The sequence below is a fragment of the Nannospalax galili genome, unplaced genomic scaffold, assembly GCF_000622305.1.
Source record: "Nannospalax galili isolate Female #2095 unplaced genomic scaffold, S.galili_v1.0 scaffold124, whole genome shotgun sequence".
NCBI classification, from domain to species: Eukaryota; Metazoa; Chordata; class Mammalia; order Rodentia; family Spalacidae; genus Nannospalax; species Nannospalax galili.
This window is the reverse complement of record NW_008352485.1, coordinates 410,975-430,067: the sequence shown is the minus strand read 5'-3', so window position 1 is coordinate 430,067 and position 19,093 is coordinate 410,975. Positions and strand designations below refer to the sequence as shown.

The 19,093-nt window shown below is 44.1% G+C and overlaps 1 protein-coding gene across 2 annotated transcripts in view; it reads left to right on the top strand.

The window, feature by feature from the left end:
* The window catches only part of Adamts17 (ADAM metallopeptidase with thrombospondin type 1 motif 17), a 396,140-nt gene extending 379,625 nt beyond the window's left edge, over positions 1-16,515 (top strand). For both annotated transcript variants that reach the window (XM_008849526.2, XM_029554310.1), the window contains 2 exons: positions 12,303-12,480; positions 13,816-16,515. In XM_008849526.2, the coding sequence (XP_008847748.1) occupies positions 12,303-12,480; positions 13,816-13,982 (345 nt within the window). In that variant the 3' untranslated portion in view covers positions 13,983-16,515. The remainder of the gene's footprint in view (positions 1-12,302; positions 12,481-13,815) is intronic.
* Positions 16,516-19,093: the final 2,578 nt, after the last annotated feature.

The following is a 19,093-nucleotide window of genomic DNA, read 5'->3' as shown; positions in this document are numbered from 1 at the left end:
GATTGCTTTTGTCTTCAGGAGTTCCCACAGAGGCCAAAGTCAGATGAGGATCCAATGCTCTCAGGCTTTCTTCTAAGGTCTGGATTCCTCCAGGAAAGATTTTGGCCTCAGGAATTTTGGAGGTTGGACTGGCCTGGCTGCAGGGCCCAGGAACAATGCTGGTCTAGGGCAGCTGGTGGCTGTGCCACCCGGAGATGCTAAGGGAGATGGGGGTAGGAAGAGGCCCCAAGGGCTCCTGGGGACTGCATTGAGGAACTGGGTTGGTCTGCATGCAAAGGATCAGGAAGCAGTGGTGGTTTCCCTGGTGTCTGGGGCACCAAGACAAGGAATGTGACAGGTCCCAGTCTATGAGGAGAGAAGGGTGGGGGAGATGGGAGGGTGAGTGAGGCTGGGGAAGTCAAGGTACGGAGGGCACAATCGATCAACTTGCCCCGGAGAGAGGCCTTCCAGTCGTGCAGGCCCAGGGAAACAGAGCCAGCCTGCTTTCTTATACAATACAGGACAACCAGTTCAGGGGTAGTGCTGCCCCCAGTTGGTTGGGCCTTTCCACATCACTCATCAAGAAAATGCTGGATAGGCATGGCCACAGGCGAGTCCAGTGGAGGAAATTCCCCTATTGAGGCTCCCTCAACCCAGGTGTGTCAAGTTGACAACTAAAGCTGTCTAGCACAATTGACCCCTTGTCAACTTGACACAAACATTACCATTAAACCATAACCTTTCCATTTCTTATCCCCAAGATTTGATGTTCATATTATATCAAATAGTACAACCTTAAAAGTCCCACAGTCCTTAAAAAAGTTCAAACACTTTAAAAGTTAAAAGTCTCCCTTAAAAGTCTCTTAAATATGGGCTCCTATAAAGTCCAAAGCAAGTACTGTCTTATTTCAAAAGGTAAGAATCAGGCACACTTACACAAAACCAAAGTCCAGCAAAGTAGCTCCAGGCTGGGCATCTGGGATTCACTCACCATCTTCTGGGCTCCAAAAGGCTTGAGCAGCTGCACTTCTCTTGCTCTCTTCTATCCACAGCACACACAGCTTTTCTCCTAGACTCAGGCCTCCTCCATTCCACCCCTGCCACTGCACTTGGTGGTTGTCCCATGGTCCTGGCATCTCTATTATGCTGGAGTTGCTACTGAAACAGGCTTCACCTTCCCCAATGGGCTCTTCTGGTGTCTTAGGGTGCAAAGCCGCAGATTCTCTCCATGACTCCCTGATACCTTCAATACCAGAACCATGTAGGAGACTCATACACATTATCAAGTCTTGCTTCCAGCTTGAGATGGCAAATGGAGCACCTTCTGAACCACAGCTTCTGTGTGCTGACCTTGAGGAAATACCAGAAGATTTCACCTCAATGATGCTGGCCTCTTGTTAGAGCCGATTTTCCAGCCCTAGCTGACCAACATCACTTGTCCTGGTAAAGCAAAGGTTTTACTTCAGTGGTTCTGGTCTCTTCTTAATCACAGCTGATTCTTCAGCCCCAATCAACCAGAAAACACAGATTCTCAACTCAAAAGATTATACAAACAGCCTGGATAGTCTTCGCTTTCCTTGAAAGTTCACAAGCCAGGTGTCTATTGTCTACAAGCCTTTCAACATTATTTTCCAAGTTCGTACAGAGCAACTCACTAAGCCCTAAGTATTCAATGGCTTTTCCAGTCCAAAGCTCCAAAGCCTTCCCCTATCTTCCCCAAAACAACTGGGTCAGGTCTGTCACAGCAATAGTCAACTATTTGTTACTTCCTATTGCTTGTAATAAAAACACTGACCAAAACCAACTTGGAGAGGAAAGGGTTTATTTGGCTTAGAGTTCATCATCAAGGAAAGCCAAGGTAGGAACTCAAGGCAGGAACCTGGAGCACAGACCATAGAGGAATGCTGCTTTCTGGTTTGGTCCTCTGGCCTTTACTCACCCTGCTTTCTTATACAATACAGGACAAACCTGCCCAGGGGTGGCCCCACCCACAGTGGGCTGGACCCTCCCACATCACTCAACAATCAATAAAATGCTCCACAGACATGGCCACAGGCCAATCCAGTGAAAGAAATTCCCCAATTGAGGTTCCCTCTTCCCAGGTGTGTCAAGTTGACAACTAAAGCTATCCAGCATACCAAGCTATCCCATGCAGCAAATCCTAGCTTCCTCCGAGACACTCATGGCAAAAGTCACATTTGATATAGCTCTATCCCATGTTCAAGGACTCTCTGTTGGTGGGAATCTCTGCCTATGACCTCAGCCCTCCACACTCAGCATCCCCTCAGATGTCCACCTTTCCTTGTGCTGACTCCAGAGGTCAAGGATGGAACCCAGAAATCTACATTGGTAATGCAGATGAATTTCCCAGGTTCCAAGCAGACTCTGGTGGATGTATCTGGAATACAGATTTGGGCATGAAGCCAGGCCTAGAAGCAGCAGAGAGAGAGAGAGAGAGAGAGAGAGAGAGAGAGAGAAGAGAGGAGAGGGAGAGATAGAGAGAGGGGAGAGAGGAGAGAGGATCGGGGCCGGTTTGAACATGCTGGGGACCCAAAGGGGAGTTGCTTGTAGTTTCCTACCTCTTCTGTGATTTGAAGATTGGTGATCTCTCAAAGCAACATATCCTTGAATGTTTACTTTTTTTAAAGTGAAAACACCAACATGATCCTGCTTGTCAGACATGAAGGCAAAGGGTTTCCCCCGCTCTCAGAAGCTCCTCCAAAAGGGAATCAATGATGCCTACCTGAGTACAGTGTTACCACCAAGGCCTCCCAGGAAGGCCCTTCTTTCAGCACAGGCCATGGTTGGGCCCCAGGGAGACTCAGAGAGGCACAGATTAGGAAAGTACCTGACTTTCTCAGCACATGCAGCATTCCAAGCAGAGTCCCATTTCTCCCTCCCCCAGGCACAATTATTAACTCCAGCTGAGCTGCTGCACATAGCCTGGGCCATATTAAAATTTTGCAGAGTGTTCTCAGAACCCCATAAATCAGGGGCTATGAGAACTCTAGGGACACCAGATGGAGAAGGTGTGCACGAGGCTATGGTTATTTGGGAGGAGATCAACTCAGTGGGGGGAAACAGTTCCAAAAATCCTAGAGAGAGTAAGGGCCAAGGAGCATGGTGAGCAGAGTTAGGGGAGAAGACAGAGCTACCTGGCAGCCTCTCTGTGGGAAATACTGTCATAAGTCACGTAACATGGACAGGGACTCAGATAAGCACCATTAGGGGAACTGAACCTTGAGGAACATCATGGCATGCATGTGCACAAACCAGGATGGCCAAGGTCAATCACTGCACATGGACTCCTCATGCAGCCATGAGATGCCACAAACATGAGATGTTGACAGCTCTTTGAGTAGGCGTATACTCTAAAATAATGGCTAAAAATGTCAGTGTAAATACCTAGCCAGGGGTGCTGTATAGTCTCACTAGCAAGTATTTTGTCTTGTTCATAGCTGCATGTGCTATGCTTTTAAAGGCTGCAGAGCTTCAGTGTTCTTGCATCACCACCAACATGATTAAGGTGCTATGACATTGTAATAGCTATGATGTCACAAGGTGATGGGAAATTTTCAGCTCCATCAGGATCTCATGGAACCACCATCACATAAAAAATGTGATGTGTTTCATAACTGTAGTTTAAAAGCATAAAGACAAACAGAAGGGAAAACAGAACCCAAGGGTAGAGGCCTCCCTGGTTTGCTCCTCAGGCGTCTGAGATCATCTGCTTAACCACCTTGACCAAGATGTAGCAGACTCTGCCACCCCCTGCCAGAGTCTCATGTGCTAGAGATGCCAACAAATGGGGATTTGGAGTCTCAAAAAATCCCGCTATGAGCCTGAAAGCTTAGTCCATGACTGTGGTGTGTCAGGAAATTTGAACTTTGCTTTCTTTAACTTACTCTGAGCCCCAACCCTCCAAGCTGTGGAAATTCAGCTCCAGTCTAGACTCCTCTCCACACCCGGCACTGGGCAAAGATCCAGAGGTTTAGGTAGCGGGAGAGCTGGGGAGACCCCTGAGGTGAGTAGGCCCTGCGTCCCGGGGAACACTGAGACACTTGCCCACTGTCTCATAAACTTCAAAACCCAGTTCTGGTCTTAGAAATACAATGCAGCCAGGACAAGTTGATGTTTCTGTGATCACTTTCTGTCTTAGCTCAGACTGCTATCACAGAATGCCAGTCTGGAGACTGGGATTCCAAAATCCAGGTGCCTATCAATCTGGGTCTGGAAAGGGCTCTTCCCTTGGTTAGCAGAGAGCCATCTTCTAGTATCCTCTCATGGTGGTGAGAACACCCTACTTTTTTCCTTTTTTCCATGCCCCACTTTGACAGCCTTACCTAATCACCTCTGCATTAGTGACTACTTTTCTCATTGCTGTCACAAAATACCTGACAAAAGAAACTTAAGGTTGGTTTTATTTTGACTGTCATGGTAACAGGAGCGTAAGTAAGGTGACTGGTCATTGTGCACCCATAGCAGAGAGCAATGAATGCACCTTCTCCTTCTCCTTCACTCTGGGACCTCAGCCCATGGCATGGTGCCACTTGCATTTAGGGTAGGTCATCCCACCTCAATTAACCAAATGTAGGTATAGAATTGCCTCATAGAATTGCCCAGAGGTTTGTTTCCATGGGAATTCTAAGTACTATCAAGTTGATAATCAAGATGAACCATTGACCACACAAAGCTTCTGCCTTAATATCACCCACTATGGGTTAGGGATTCAGCATATATTTTGATGGGGCACAAACATGTTGTCCATATATATTTCTTTTTTTGGTAAATTTTTTATTGAATTTTTGTGATTTAATGCAGAACATCTTAATCATCTTTATACCCCCTTCCCCACTGACACCCTCTCATAGGTTTCCCACCACCACCAAAGGATTTCATGTATTCTGTCATTTGTGTTAAGGTCTATAATGTAAAATTAGTGTTCCCAAATGCCCCTCAGTACAAGTTCATCCACTGAGGTCTAGTCAGCCTATCTAGAGTCCCTTTCTTTAAATGATCAGTTCTTCCTCACCCAGTAGTAATCAGCTGTCAATAGCTCTTTGGCTCAGATTGGGGCCTGTTGCCCATTTCCATACTTCTATGCTGGGTTTTTGTCTGCTTGAGTTTGCACGGATCTTGTGCACAGTGACACCATTGCTGTGGGTTCATATGTGCAAGGTCCCAGGTGCTGGTAGGACTCTATTTCCATGTAGTCATGCACCTCCTCCCTAGCTCTTATAGCTATTTTGCCCCCTCCTCCACAGTGGTTCCCGAGCCCTGGGTTGGTGAAGTTTAATACAGGAATCCTGTCCAAGGGACTCACATTCTGCAGACCCCTACTCTCTATACTTTGACCATTTGTGTTCTTTTGTGTTCATGCCTTTGGTTGCCTAAGGGAGCTTCGTTGATGACAGTTGAGAGATGCATTAGTAGTCTAACCCTTTTTCTACTATGTTCAATGAGTCTTAGGTGTAGATGTGCATTGTAGACATGTCACTTAGGGTTGAACAATTCAGAGATAATCTCTGTGTGTGACCAGTTGTAGAACTCTATAATAATCTCCATCTGTTGCAAAAGAAGCTTTTTTGATGAGTGGTGACTGGGATACTTGTCTGTAAATACAAGGATCCATATTCTGCACTTAAGAAATTACATTTGTCCAGGAAAGTAACAGCCTTGGTGTTTTCTTTTAAGGTCTATGACCTCTCCATCCATGTGTATTTGGCTTTGTTTACAGTACCACACATGAGTTTCCTCTCAGTGAGTAGGCTTTAGGTAGCTGTTGATTACCCCCAAGATAAAAGTGCCACTACTGCCCCAATATAGTTTGCTGTACCAGTCATTGTGGTCATTAGGCCTTAAAGCTGGGGTTGGACCATTGATTGATGTTCTTCCTTAGCAGCCTGCATAGTGCTCTCCAAAATTATGAGAGCTAGCCTTCAGGGGAGGTGGCTTCCAGGTCAGTTCCAACTCCATTGCTCCAAATCCTGTGTTTGAACTATGTCCTGTCTTCAGCAATAGGGTCTCACATTCAAGTTCTTGGAGGCAATCAAGGGCCATGGCAATAGCCTATGTTATTTTGGGAATCTCTTGGACTACCATGGCCAACAACTCAAAGGGAGGTTTCTCCTGACACTGGTTCTTGTTATATAGCCCTCAGTTATACACCTGGACTCATGTAGACATATTATATGTGTAATTTTTCAGAAGGTTTTTAGACTAATAAGATTCCTTCTGGTTTTTTTACACAAGCTAGGCATTTTATCTCTCCTCTTTCTCCCCAACTCTCCCTCCATGCCACCCCTATTTTCCTCATTTCTCCCTTGATAATACCTTTCTCCTATGGTTCCCCCCTCTTGAGTTCCTTCTTCTCCATTACCCCCATGGTTCTTTGTATAACCTTCCCCCTCCCATTTTACCCATTTTCCCCTTAGTAACACTGGTCTCCTACTGTTCTTCTCTCTTAGGTTCCTTCTTTCCCTCTACCTCCCTGGTTCTTTTCCATTTTACTGGCTCCTATAGTTGCATTAGGATATGTACTCACATGAAAGGATTTGGTGCTAGGATCCACAAATGAGGGAGAACATATGTCGTTTCACTTAGTGTAATGGTTTTTAGTTCCATCCATTTACCTGAAAAGTTTATAATTTTGTTTGTCTTTGCTGTGAGTAGAACTCCATTGTGTAAATGTACCACATTTTTATTATCCATTTTCAGTTGAGGGACACTTAGGTTGCTTCCATTTCTTAGCTATTGTGAAAAGAGCAGCAACAAACATGGATGTACAAGTGTCTCTTCAATAGGATGAGTACCTTTGGGTATATGCCAAGGAGCGGTATAACTGGGTCATATGGTAGGTTCATTTTTAGGTTTTTAAGAGTTCTCTACATTGCTTTCTGTAGGGGTCGCACAACTTTGCCGTCCCACCCACAGTGAATGAGCATTCCCCATTCTCTATATCCTCTCCAACATTTGGTATTAATTGTCCTCTTGACCTTAGCCAGTCTGACTAGGGTAAGATGAAATCTTAAAGTTGTTGTAATTTGTATTTCCCTCATTACTAATGATGTTGAACACTTTTTAATAGTTTCTTAGCCATCTTTATTTCTTCTTTTGAGAACTCTCTGTTCAGATCCATAGCCCATCTTTTAATTGGGTCATTTTTCTTGATTTTTAAATTTCTTTTTGTATATTCTGGATGATAAGCCTCTGTCATATATGTCACTGGTCCAAATTTTCTCCCACTCTTTTTCTCTTTACTTCCTTGGTTGTTTTGCTGTACAGAAGCTTTTTAGTTTAATGAGGTCCCAACTGTTGATTGCCTTAATTCCTGAGCAACTGGTGTCCAATTTAGAAAGTCCTTTCCTACACCTAGATCTTGTAGGTTATTGCCAATGTTTTCTTCTAACAGTTTCAGAGTTTCAGGTTTCACATTGAGGTCTTTGATCCATTTGGAATTGACTTTTGTGTAAGGTGAAAGATAAGGGTCTAGTTTCATTCTTCTACAGGTGGAGATCCAGTTTTGCCAGCATCATTTGTTGAAGATGCTGTCTTTCCTCCAGTGTGTGTTCTTGGCACCTTTGTGAAATATCAGGTGGCTGAAATTGTGTGTACTCAGGTTTGGGTCTTCAATTATGTTCTGTTGATCTATGTGTCTGTTATTGTGCCAGTACCATGCTGTTTTAATGGCTATAGCTCTGTAGTACAGTTTGAGATCTGGTATAGTAATCCCTCCAGCATTACTCTCTGCTTAGAATTGCTTTGACTATCCAGGGTCTTTTGTGGTTCCATATGAATTTTAGGATTTTTTTCTTCTAATTCTGTGAAGAATGTCATGGGGATTTTGATTGGGGTTACATTGAATCTATATATTGCTTTTGGTAGGATGTCATTTTGGTAGGATGGTCATTTTCACAATATTAATTCTTCCAATCCATGAGCATGAGAGGTCCTTCCATCTCCTGGTCTCTTCCACAATCTTTCTTTAAAATTTAAAATTTTCATGGTATAGACCTTTAATATCTTTGGTCAGGTTTATTCCAAAATATGTTTTTGAGGCTATTGTGAATAGAAGTGTTTCCATGTACTCTTTCTCCAATTGCTTGTTATTTTTATATAAAAAGTCTGCTGATTTTGTAGATTAATTTTGTAAACTGCCACTTTACTGAAAGTGTCAATCATTTCTAGGAGTTTTCTGGTGGATTTTTTGGTATATCTTAGGTATAACATATCATCTGCAAATAGGTATAATTTGATCTTTTCCAGTTTATACTCCTTTCATTTCCCTCTCTTATTGCCTTAGTGGGAGTTTCAGGCACTGTGTTAAAAAGGAATAGAGACAGTGAACATCCTGGTCTGGTTCCTGATTTCAGTGGGAATGCTTCCAGTTTTTCTCTGTTTAGAATGATGTTGGCTGTGGGTTTGTTGTATATATCTTTAATGATGTTTTGGAATGTTCCCTCCAGTCCAATTCCTTCTAGGATTTTTAACATAAATTTGAGTTAAATTTTGTCAAAGGCCTTTTCTACATCTATTGAGATGGCTATGTGGTTTTTGTCTTTTAGTCCATTTATATGATCGATAATGTTTATTGGCATGCATATATTGAACCATCCCTGCATCTCTGGAATGAAGCCTACTTGAGCATGGTGGAAGATTTTTGTTGTATGTCTCTGTACAGTTTGCAAGTATTTTGTTGAGAATTTTTGCATCTATGGTCATTAAGGACATGGATATATAGGTTTTTGGGGGGTTGGGGGTTGTGTCTTTACCTGGTTTTGGTATTAGAGTGATGCTGGCTTCATAGAAGGAGTTTGGGAGTTCTCCTTCTGTTTCTATCTTTTTGAATAATTTAAGTAATACTGGCTGTAGATTTTCTTTAAATAACTGGTAAAATGCTGCTGTAAATCAATCTGGTCCTAGGCTTTTTGTAGCTGGCAGGTTTTGTGTTACTGTTTTAATTTCCTTATATGTTATAGATCTGTTTAAGCTGTTGATCTCCTCTTGGTTTAGTTTTGGTAGTTCCCATAATTTTAGATGTTCATTTCTTTTAGGTTTCAAATTTAATAAAGTATTCCTTTATAATGTTCTGGATCTTTTGGGTGTCTGTTGTGATGTTTTCCCTTTCATCTCTGATTTTGTTGATTTGGATTTGCTCTTTCTTTTGGTAAACTGGGCTAAGGGTCTATCTTGTTTAGCTTTACAAAGAACCAGCTCTTAGATTCATTGATTCTTTGTACTGTTTTCTTTGTTTCTATTTCATTAGCTTCTGCTCTGATTTTTGTTATTTCTTCTCATCTGTTGGGTTTGGGTCTCATTTGTTCTTGCCTTTCCAGAGCTTTGAGTTACAATATTAAATCTCTTATTTGTGCTCTTTTTGATATTTTAATGTAGGCATTTAGAGCTATAAGCTTCCCTTAGGACTGCTTTTGAAAGTGTCCCAGAGGTTTTGTTGTGCTATTATCCTTTTCATTTAATTCCAGGAATACTTTTATTTCTTAATTTCGTCTTTGACCCATTCATCATTTAGGAGTATGTTGTTTAATCTCCATGAGTTTATGTAGTTACTAGGTCTTCTTTCAATGTTGATTTTATGCTTTATTGTGTTATGGCCTGATAGAATGCATGGAATTATTTCAATTTTTTTTTGTATTTGTTGAGGTTTTTTTGTGCCCCAGTATGTGGTCAGTTTTAGAGAATGTTCCATGAGGTGCTGAATGGAAAGCATATTCTTTGGTGCTTGGTGGAATATTTGGTAGATGTCTATTAGGTTCATTTGATGTTTGGTGTCATTTAATTCAGATGTCCCTCTGTTTATTCTTTGTCCAGTTGACCTGTCTATTGGAGATAGTGGAGTATTGAAGTCCCCTACTACTACTACTGAGTTGGGGTTAATCTGCATCTTAAAGTCCTGTAATACTGTTTTTATGAAATTGGGTGCACCAGAGTTTAGTGTTAATATTCATGATTGTAATACCTTCTTGGTCAATCGTTCCTTTGATCAGAATGAAGTGATCCTCTTTATCTCTTCTAATTAATATCTGACAAAACAGACTTCAAACTAAAACTAGAGTTGTAATCCCTGCTTGTTTCTTAGTGCTGTTTGCTCGGAACATTCCTTTCCATCCTTTCACCTTAAGGTCGTGACTGTCCTTGAAGGTCAGATGAGTTTCTTGCAAACAAAAAGATGAAATTTGCTTCTTGATCCATTCAGCTAGCCTGTGTCTTTTGACTAGGGAGTTCAGTCCATTGATATTAAAGTTGTTATTGAAAGATGTGTATTTGTCGCCATCATTTTAATTTCTTTTTGCATCCTTGGTCTAATTTTGTGTTTCCACAATTATACTTTCATTTGGTTTCTTTCTGTTACCTCTTGGATATAGTCATTCTTTTCTTCAGTTCTTATATTTCTTTGAGTATTCTCTGATGGGCTGGTTTTGTGGACACAAATTCTTTCAGCGTATTCATGTGATGGAAGATTTCTCTTTCCCATTTAATGCACATTTTTGCTTAGTAAAGTATTCTGGATTGGCATCTATGGTCGTTTAGAACTGGGAATATATTGGTCTAGGCTCTTCTGGCTTTCATAGTTTGCATTGATAAGTCAGCTGTAATTCTGATGGGCTTTCCTTTGTATGTAACTTGTTTTACTTCTGCTGCTTTCAGTGCTCTCTCTTTGTTCTGTACATTTAGTGTTTTTACTATGATATACCATGGAGTTTCTTTTTTATTATGTCTATTTGGTGTTCTATGTGTTTCTTGCATTTGTATGAGGATGTCTTTCCTTAATTTTGGGAAATTTTCTTCTACAGTCCTGTTTAAGATCTGGTCAATACCATTTACCTGAGCTTCTTCTCCTTCCTCTATGCCTATGATGCATAAATTTGGTCTTTTCATGGTGTCCCACATTTCCTGCATACTCCATTTCTGTGCTTTTAAATTTTTCTCATATTCTTTGCTTGAGCAGTCTAGTCCTTCAACTTTATTGTCCAGTCTTGATATTCTGTTTTCCATTTCATTTATTCTATTGATGAGGTTTTCTCCTGTCATTTCAAATTGACTTATTGGGTGTTTCACCTCCTTTATTTCAGCCTGACTGTTCTTCAATATTTCTCTTTTGTGAATTCATTCAGAAGTTTATCCCTATCTTCTTTTAATTCTTTGACTTGTTTGTGTTTTCATTAAATTCATTGACTTCTTTGATTATGTTTATGAATGTCCTTTAAAATTCTGCATCCTGGGTTATCTCTAGGGGTTATCATTTTAGAACTCTTCTATAGGACTGGTGATGTTTGGTAGGAGCATATTATTTTGGTTTTTCAATTTATTTTTTCATTGTAATTTTGGCATGTGGATTTCTTTTGCTGTTTGTTATTCTGATATAAATCTCAAGCCTTCCTTTGTTGAGTTGAAGTCTGATTCTGTTTGTATTATTGATGTTAAAAAGCCTTGTGAACACCATCACCTCCCCTCACCTTGGCGAGTACCTCACCTCGCCTTGGTTTCTAGGTGTCACTGTGGTCCCTGTCCAGTGAGTCCCTATTGCAAGTTCAGAAGTCACCTTCTTTGAACCCTAAAGGAGCTAAGAAAGCCTTGGTTGCTTTCTGGTTGGGTATGAAAAGCTGGTTGGTCTATGCCTCAGGTTCTCTCTTTTGACTTTAGATTGGAGGACGAGATGGCTCCATTCCAGGTACTCAGGAGCTCTCTAGGAGGGTGAAGCAGCCCTGGTTAGTTAGGAACACTTCAGAAGCCTCAGATGGGTAGTGCCAATGTTCAAGGAAAGGAGATGGGAGATGGAAGTGCTGGTTCCCATTAACCAGGAGGGAAGCCTGAGCCTTGAAGCAGTGGGAGGGACTGTAGATGGTCCCAGAGGAGGCGAATGGACACAGCATAATCTGGGACCCTGTAGAGGCCTGAGTCAGGCATCAGTCAAGGACTCTCAGGCTTTCTTCAGGGTATGGGCCCTTATTAGCCAACAGGCACAGTATGATATGTGAAGTTTGCCAGACAGAGGCCCAATGCTGGCACTCTCAGGCAGTCTGCAAAAGTCTGAGCCCCTATTAGCCATCAGTGAAGCCTGGCCCTGGGCCAATGGAAGGGATTACAGGTAGTCCCAGAATGGGCATGACCAGTTTGGGAATGCTCACCACCATGCAGAGATCCGATTCAGGATGCTCTCAGGCAGTCTGCAAAGGTCTGTCCATCCATATTTCTTGAAACAGTCTTCCAGCAGGTGACAAACATCCTTGCCCTGCAGATGTTCATGGGAGAGCCATTTCATAGACACCCCCCATCCCAGCTCATACTGTCTTTGTCTTTGGCAGTGCTCATCCACCTGCGGGAAGGGCCTGCAGTCCCGTGTGGTACAGTGCATGCACAAGGTCACTGGGCGCCATGGCAGTGAGTGCCCCACCCTCTCCAAGCCTGCAGCGTACAGACAGTGTCACCAGGAGGTCTGCAATGACAAGATCAATGTGAACACCATCACCTCCCCTCGCCTTGGTGAGTACCTCCCCTCGCCTTGGTTTCTAGGTGTCACTGTTGTCCCTGTCCAGTAAGTCCCTATTGTAAGTTCAGAAGGCACCTTCTTTGAACCCTAAAGGAGCTGACACTCACCAGGTCTGTAGAATACTCAGAGGTGGAATTTCATTCGTTGCCAAGGAAGAGATGCTTGACCATCACCAGCATGATCAGGGAGCATTCTGCTCACGCCTTTGCCCACACAGGAGGATGGCTTCAAACCTGTTAGGATTCACGTGTATGAAGAGGGTGAAGACTGCTTTCTAGAAAGGAACGATTCACAAGGCTCTTATGATATATGCATGGGATCCTCCCTAGGCTGTGTCCAATCTGCACACAGACGTGGAAAGGTTGCAGTTTTTATGTGAGTGGTTTGGCCCTCAGTACTCAGAACATGGCTGCTTCTATGTCCATGACCCAGACAGTGGTGGGATAAGAGGAGAAACATTTACTTTCTCATTGTTTTGACAAAATACTTGATGAAAGAAACTTATGGGGTTATTTTGGCTCACAGTTCAGGGGTATAGTCTATTATCATGGGGAAATCATTGTGGCGGGACCTTAAGACAGCTGGTCCCTCCCCCGTGGAATGGTGCCACCTATGTTCAGGTGGGTCTTCCCACCTCAGTTAACCCAGTCTAGTTAATCCGTCACAGACATGCCCAAAGGCTTATCTTCTAAGTGATCCTAGATCCTGTCAAGTTGACAGTTAACATCAACCGTCACACTATCCAAAGCTCCTTTCCCTGGCACAGGAACTCCACCCCCATAAGGTGTTCTCTAAGCAGCTCCATCTAGGTAGGGGGAGCCTTTGAGCTTATAGAGGTGACTCCTCATCTGTTTCCAAGCATGAGCCTGCTTGGTATTGCCTAAAGACCTCCTGTGTCTAGGGCTTTCTTCCCATATGACCAAGACCCTGAAAGAAATGTGGTTCACTTGTTTAATTTCAACCTTATGCTTTGGGGGATCCTTTAATGGCCATTGCTCCTTGTCTACATGTTTTATACATGCCATCACAAATGGTATGCTCCCCCCCAAACCTGTGTGTTCCACCATGCTCAGAAGCTTGTGCCCCCTGCTCTGAAAAGGCAGCCAGAACACCTCAGTAAAGAGACTAGATTAGATACAAAGATATAGCTGTAGAAGAAAGTAGCATTCCCTAGTGCTCTGGAGGTCTATCATCAGTGCAAGGCTAATGTGTGCATGAATGTGAAGGATCCCTGCATGACCATAGGTCCCCCCTGTATGTTTTATGTGTTGAGTCCATGGCTTCCCTAACCCCTGAGCATTCACATGCTCTTTCCACTCTCCCCTTAGCTGCACTGACCTACAAATGCACACGGGACCAGTGGACAGTGTACTGCCGGGTCATTCGAGAGAAGAACCTCTGCCAGGACATGCGGTGGTACCAGCGCTGCTGCCAGACCTGTAGGGACTTCTACGCAAACAAGATGCGCCAGCCACCTTCTCCACCAAGCTCATGACACACAGTCTAGTGCTTGTTCAATGCTCCCAATGGAAGCCTGAGGCCTGGCAATTAGTGAGTGGAGAGCCCCACCCCCACCCCAATACACACCAGCCTTGCAGCCAGGACACCCAAAGCATTCCTCTGCTCCCTGAATAAGGCTGCCTCAAGAATCCAGTTGCATAGAGTTTGAGAGTGGACTTGACATTGCCATTAGTGCTTGACCTTAATATATTGCTCGCAGCCACTGGATGGCTTTCTATGGTAAAGAAAAAATACACGAGTCACAAAATAATTTTAATTTCCAAGCTACTATGTACCTCAGAGGGGGACACCTCTGGCAGATAATTGTTGAGAGAGGCATCGTTAGTGCTTCTGTCCTGGCTTGCTTTTGACATCTGAGCTCCCAGGGCTTGATGGACCTCTCATCTTGAAGATGAGACATCATATGTTAAAAAAGGCTTTCTCTTGAAAGCCAGCAACACTCCTGGTGGAAGGAGAGGCATTAACTGGCCTCTGCTAATTGTGTCTCTGGAAAGGGCTGGTGCTGGAGCCAACATTCCATTCCATCACCTTCCTGAGAACTCAAGAATCAAGACTTTGCCTCTGTCCATCTCTAAGAACATAGTCTTGAAATTCTGGACCTTGCCTTAGATGTCTTGTTCCTGAGAGTTTAAATCTGCATAGACCAGCAGAAAATACAGTGCCACATAGTTCTGAATGCCACTCGTGTGGGAAGAACATTCTGGAAGGGCTGGGTTTGGGGAGTCATCTACTTTTCAGAGTGCTGCTGTGTACCTCATAGGAAAACAGGAGAGTCAATCTTCAAGGTGCTGTGACATGGTCATGCACATATGGTGGCAATGGGATTGATTCCTGACAAAAAGGTGCCCTCAGTTTCCTTAGGGGTGTGTGAGCTCCCACTCCTGGGTTTCTACTCTAACCAGCACTTCGGAAAGCTTTGAACCTTGTGTACATGCTGCATCTCAGTCAAGTAGTTTTCCATTAACCTTGGCCTTTCGTCTGAGGACATCTGAGTATGCACATCAGTCAGTCCTGGGATCTGCAGCATCTAAGCACAAGGCCAAGTCCTGTGGAGGAAAAGCACCTGGCTGGTATCCTGCACTTCCAAGCCTTCCCCTAACTCAGACCTCACACTGCCTTCATCGTTCACAGCCATCATCACTGACCATCTCAGCCTTCAAGTGGCAAGGAAGAGGCTTTGGGTGGAAAAGGTCCTCTCCTCCATCCCTAATTCCTTCACCCTCACCATAGAACTTTTCTATCTCCAAAAGCCCAGAGAAGTGATGGGATGGAGCTCTCTGCCAGCACAGCAAAGGATAAGCCTCTGGCTGTTCCTAGAGGCTTGTTTTGCCCCCTTCTTGGTGGGTTTTATGGGTACTTATGTCTCAACTACCTTGAGAGGCCCATCTTCTCCCTGGTGTCACACAAAAACTCACTTGGGGCAGTTTCCATTGGATCATCTCCAAAGACTTCTTGATATATTGGTGCTCTTTCTGTTTTAGTTTGGGGTTTTTCCCAGTGTTTACCAGCCCATCACAGAGATGTGGTAGGGATGGCAGGAAATTTATTTGGTTCCACTTGAATTGGAAAGGAGTGTCAAGAAACCTCCTCAGGTGCTCTGTAAGAATGTTGGGATGGAGTTGCCCACTGCAGTGTAACTTGCTAGCCTTCACCCCAGTGCTAAGCTAAGCACAGTGCCCTCCAGCTCAGGTCTAGCCATCAGCAGACTCCACAGCCTGTTTCCAACAAAACCCACAAATTTCAGGGGCTTGGGGAAAGAGCTGCTGTCAATTCTCTCCAAACCCAACACGCTCTACTAATTCACCGAGAGACCCTTTTTGGAGCCTAAACGCAATGAGAGAGCCAGGATAACAAACTAAGAAAGCCATGACTTTCTTTCCTTGAAGGTCTGCAGGAAGACCCAAGCAGGTGTGAACATGTGCCTGTAGTGAGCACTTCCCCTCCTGCTTCTGATTTGCCCCCCTGGCCACCTCCCACACAGGACCCTCACTCTATTAGTGCTAAACACCTCAGCCTCCCCCCAAATCCATGAGCTATCTGAGCTTTGCTAGCATGTGCAGGCACTGTCACTTTGAAATCCACCTGCCTGCCTAGGTACATTTGACAGAGCCCTTGAAGCTCTACAGTCACAATGGTGACATTTCTGTGTTAAACCCTGCACTGTCACGCGAGTCCTATACCTCTGTGGTTGCACAGATGTGTTGCTCACCAGTGTCTCATGATCTTATGGTGCTATTCTTTCTCATCGGTGCAAAATGACCATGGCTTGATGGATCAGAACACAAGAAAAGAGTTCCCACGACCATCTTACGTTTGCCCTTTTCTTTTGCATTTCAAAGTCGAATGTATATATTTCCCACTAGTTAACTTACACTATGTACTGTGCCCTTGGTATTATTGTTTTGTTTTCCTGTTGGTGCTGGTTATAAAAGAAAACAAAGGAACAGAAGGCAAACATTAGATGCCATTATGTATGAAAAATTGATCATTTCATTGGAAGCAAGTTGAACATGTGTAATAAAATGTTTTTTTTTCATAACAGTTTTGAGCTGTTTATGAAGTCAAAGATAAAAAACCCATCATCTAGGGCTGACAGAGCAAGCTGTGTCCCTCGCCACTGCGACAGAAGCTTGGTCTGCCTGGGACTTGGCTGCAGAAAGCCATGGCCTCCAACCACAACCATGGTTTCCCTGAATGAGTGCTAGTAAGTCCTTCAGTGCCGCATCTCGTACCTGACTGGTTGCAAAACCCTAGGTAGGGATACATAGGTCTGGAAGTTCCAGTGAGGAGCAGCTGCCTGGCCAATCTTCTGGAGTGAGTGACAGACACTACAGAGCACAAGTTCTGGCCATGCAAGGTGGGTGCTCACTCCCTCCAGCTAGATGGCCCCATCATTAGCAAACCACTCCCCCGCCCCCGCCGCCACCACTGCTCATCTCTGCTGCCAGTCCTGCCAGCTTCCCTCCTCCAGCATGCATGAGGCAGGGACACAGCACAGGCTCCATGCCTTTGCAACTGGGTCAGCCATGTGGACTGATTTGGAACAAGAATGTCACAGCTGGGGTAAGAGAGAGGTGTTCCATCCTTTTAAAAATTTCTTATGTTATTATTTTTATGTGTATGAGTGTATTGCCTGCATGCATGCAAGTGCACCTGTGTCATGCAATACCTGTGAAGGTCAGAAGGGGGCATCAGATCCCCTGGAACTGGAGTTACAGACAGTTGTTAGCCACCATGTGGGTGCTAGAATTCAAACCTGGGTCATCTTCAAGAGTAGTCAGTGCTCTTAACCAATGAGCTATCTCTCCAATCCCAGGTGTTCCATCTTAATGGGGAGAAAGACCCCCATTAAGGTTGGAGCAACACCTCTAAATTTCACCAAATAAAGATAATTGGTTTAACAACAAACTTTCCAAAGTCCCTTAGTTGTAATGTCTGCCAGTCCAATTTTAGTTGCTATTACAAAGTGCCTGAGGCAGGTAATTTTATAAAGAAAAGTTTATTTTGACTCACAGTTCTGAAGATCCAAGGTCAAGAGGCTGACTCTATTAATGGCTTTCCTGCTGGCAAAGTCCCAAGGTGGACAGGGCAATCACCTGGTGAGACAAGTGAGCTTGTGTGTGACCTCTGGCCTCGTTCCCTCTTCTTATATAAAGCCACAAGAATACCATGATGGTGGCTCTGCTCCAATGACCAATCACCTCCCAGAGGCCCAGCCCAGAACACCACAGTATGACTAGAACACCTGCTCTCTCAGAGCCATTACCTTATGACTTTGGAGTTCATACTTCTGAGTTCATGGGCAGATTATTTTCACACCCCAGCACCAGAAAGCCTGTAGGTAGCATTCATACTCAGGACCCACACTATTCTTGGCACTTGGTAGAACCTTCTCCTCCCACCTCTGAGTCTTCTAATCTCTGGTGGGGTGATTTCAGGATGTGATTTATTGAAGCCCTGGGTGGCCCTTAACATTTCTGGTTTGTTAGATGAAGCAGACATGCTCCTCGTCAACAAGCACTTACTAGAACAGTCCAGAACACAAAAGAGCAGGGGGCCTCCTGGGGATCCCACAGCCCTACTTGGCAGATCTGCCAGGAGAACACATAACAGGAAATTAGCACAAGCCATAGGACCCTTCTGTGGGCTTGTTGATTGGCTGCACAAAAGTTAGTTGGACTACTTTGCAGCAATGCCCTCTCTCTGCAAAGGGTCCAGGAAAAGCCATAATTTTTCACCTGCTCCACACAAATCTGGCTGTATCTATGTCCTGCTTCTGTCTGGCAGTAAAGCGGTGCCCAGCAAGGCTACCTCACACTCTCACCCCACACTGAATGCTGTCCTTTGCCCCTGTCTCCTTACTGGCAGTATCCACCCAAGTTTTCATGTCCTGCTCTACCCTGAGCATTCTGATGGGTCACCAATGTCTTTACAATGCATAGACTGACTAAGGCTCTCTCCAGTACCACAAGCGTCTAACCTCACCAGCTCTTAGGTGGGTGGAATGGCTTGAGCCCAGCCCTATACCCGATTTTTCTCTACTTTCTCCTTTGTCTTTACACAGTAGAAAGAAACCTACTGTGTTTCTCCCAAGTCAGTATCCTTGATCCTGACCATTTCTGTCACCTCTGATTCACACACAGTTCCCCCAAAGATACTGTTAGTCCTACAGGAAGCTCCAGGCCTGGGATGTCCCAAACCTCCAACTTAGCCAATGTACTTCCCAGGGACACCTTGCATCTTTTGGTGGGACTCAAAGAACAAGTTGAGAACAGAATTATCAGAGGTTCACATATTCACACATCTGGAAGCTAATGACAGGTGTCCTTAAGAACCTTAGAGGCAGGGTGGGGAGATGCCTCAATGGTTAAAGCACTCCTGTGCAAGCATGAGGACCAGAGTTTGTATCCCCAGAACCCACATAAATGCCAGGTAGGTGTGGCAGCCCACCTGTAATTCCAGCCTCAGAAGGCAGAGACTGTGGATCCCCAGAGTAAGCTGGCTAATGAGACTAACCATATCAGTGAGTTCTGGGTTTGACAGAGAGACCCTGCCTCAAGAAATAAGATACAAGAGAGATTGAGG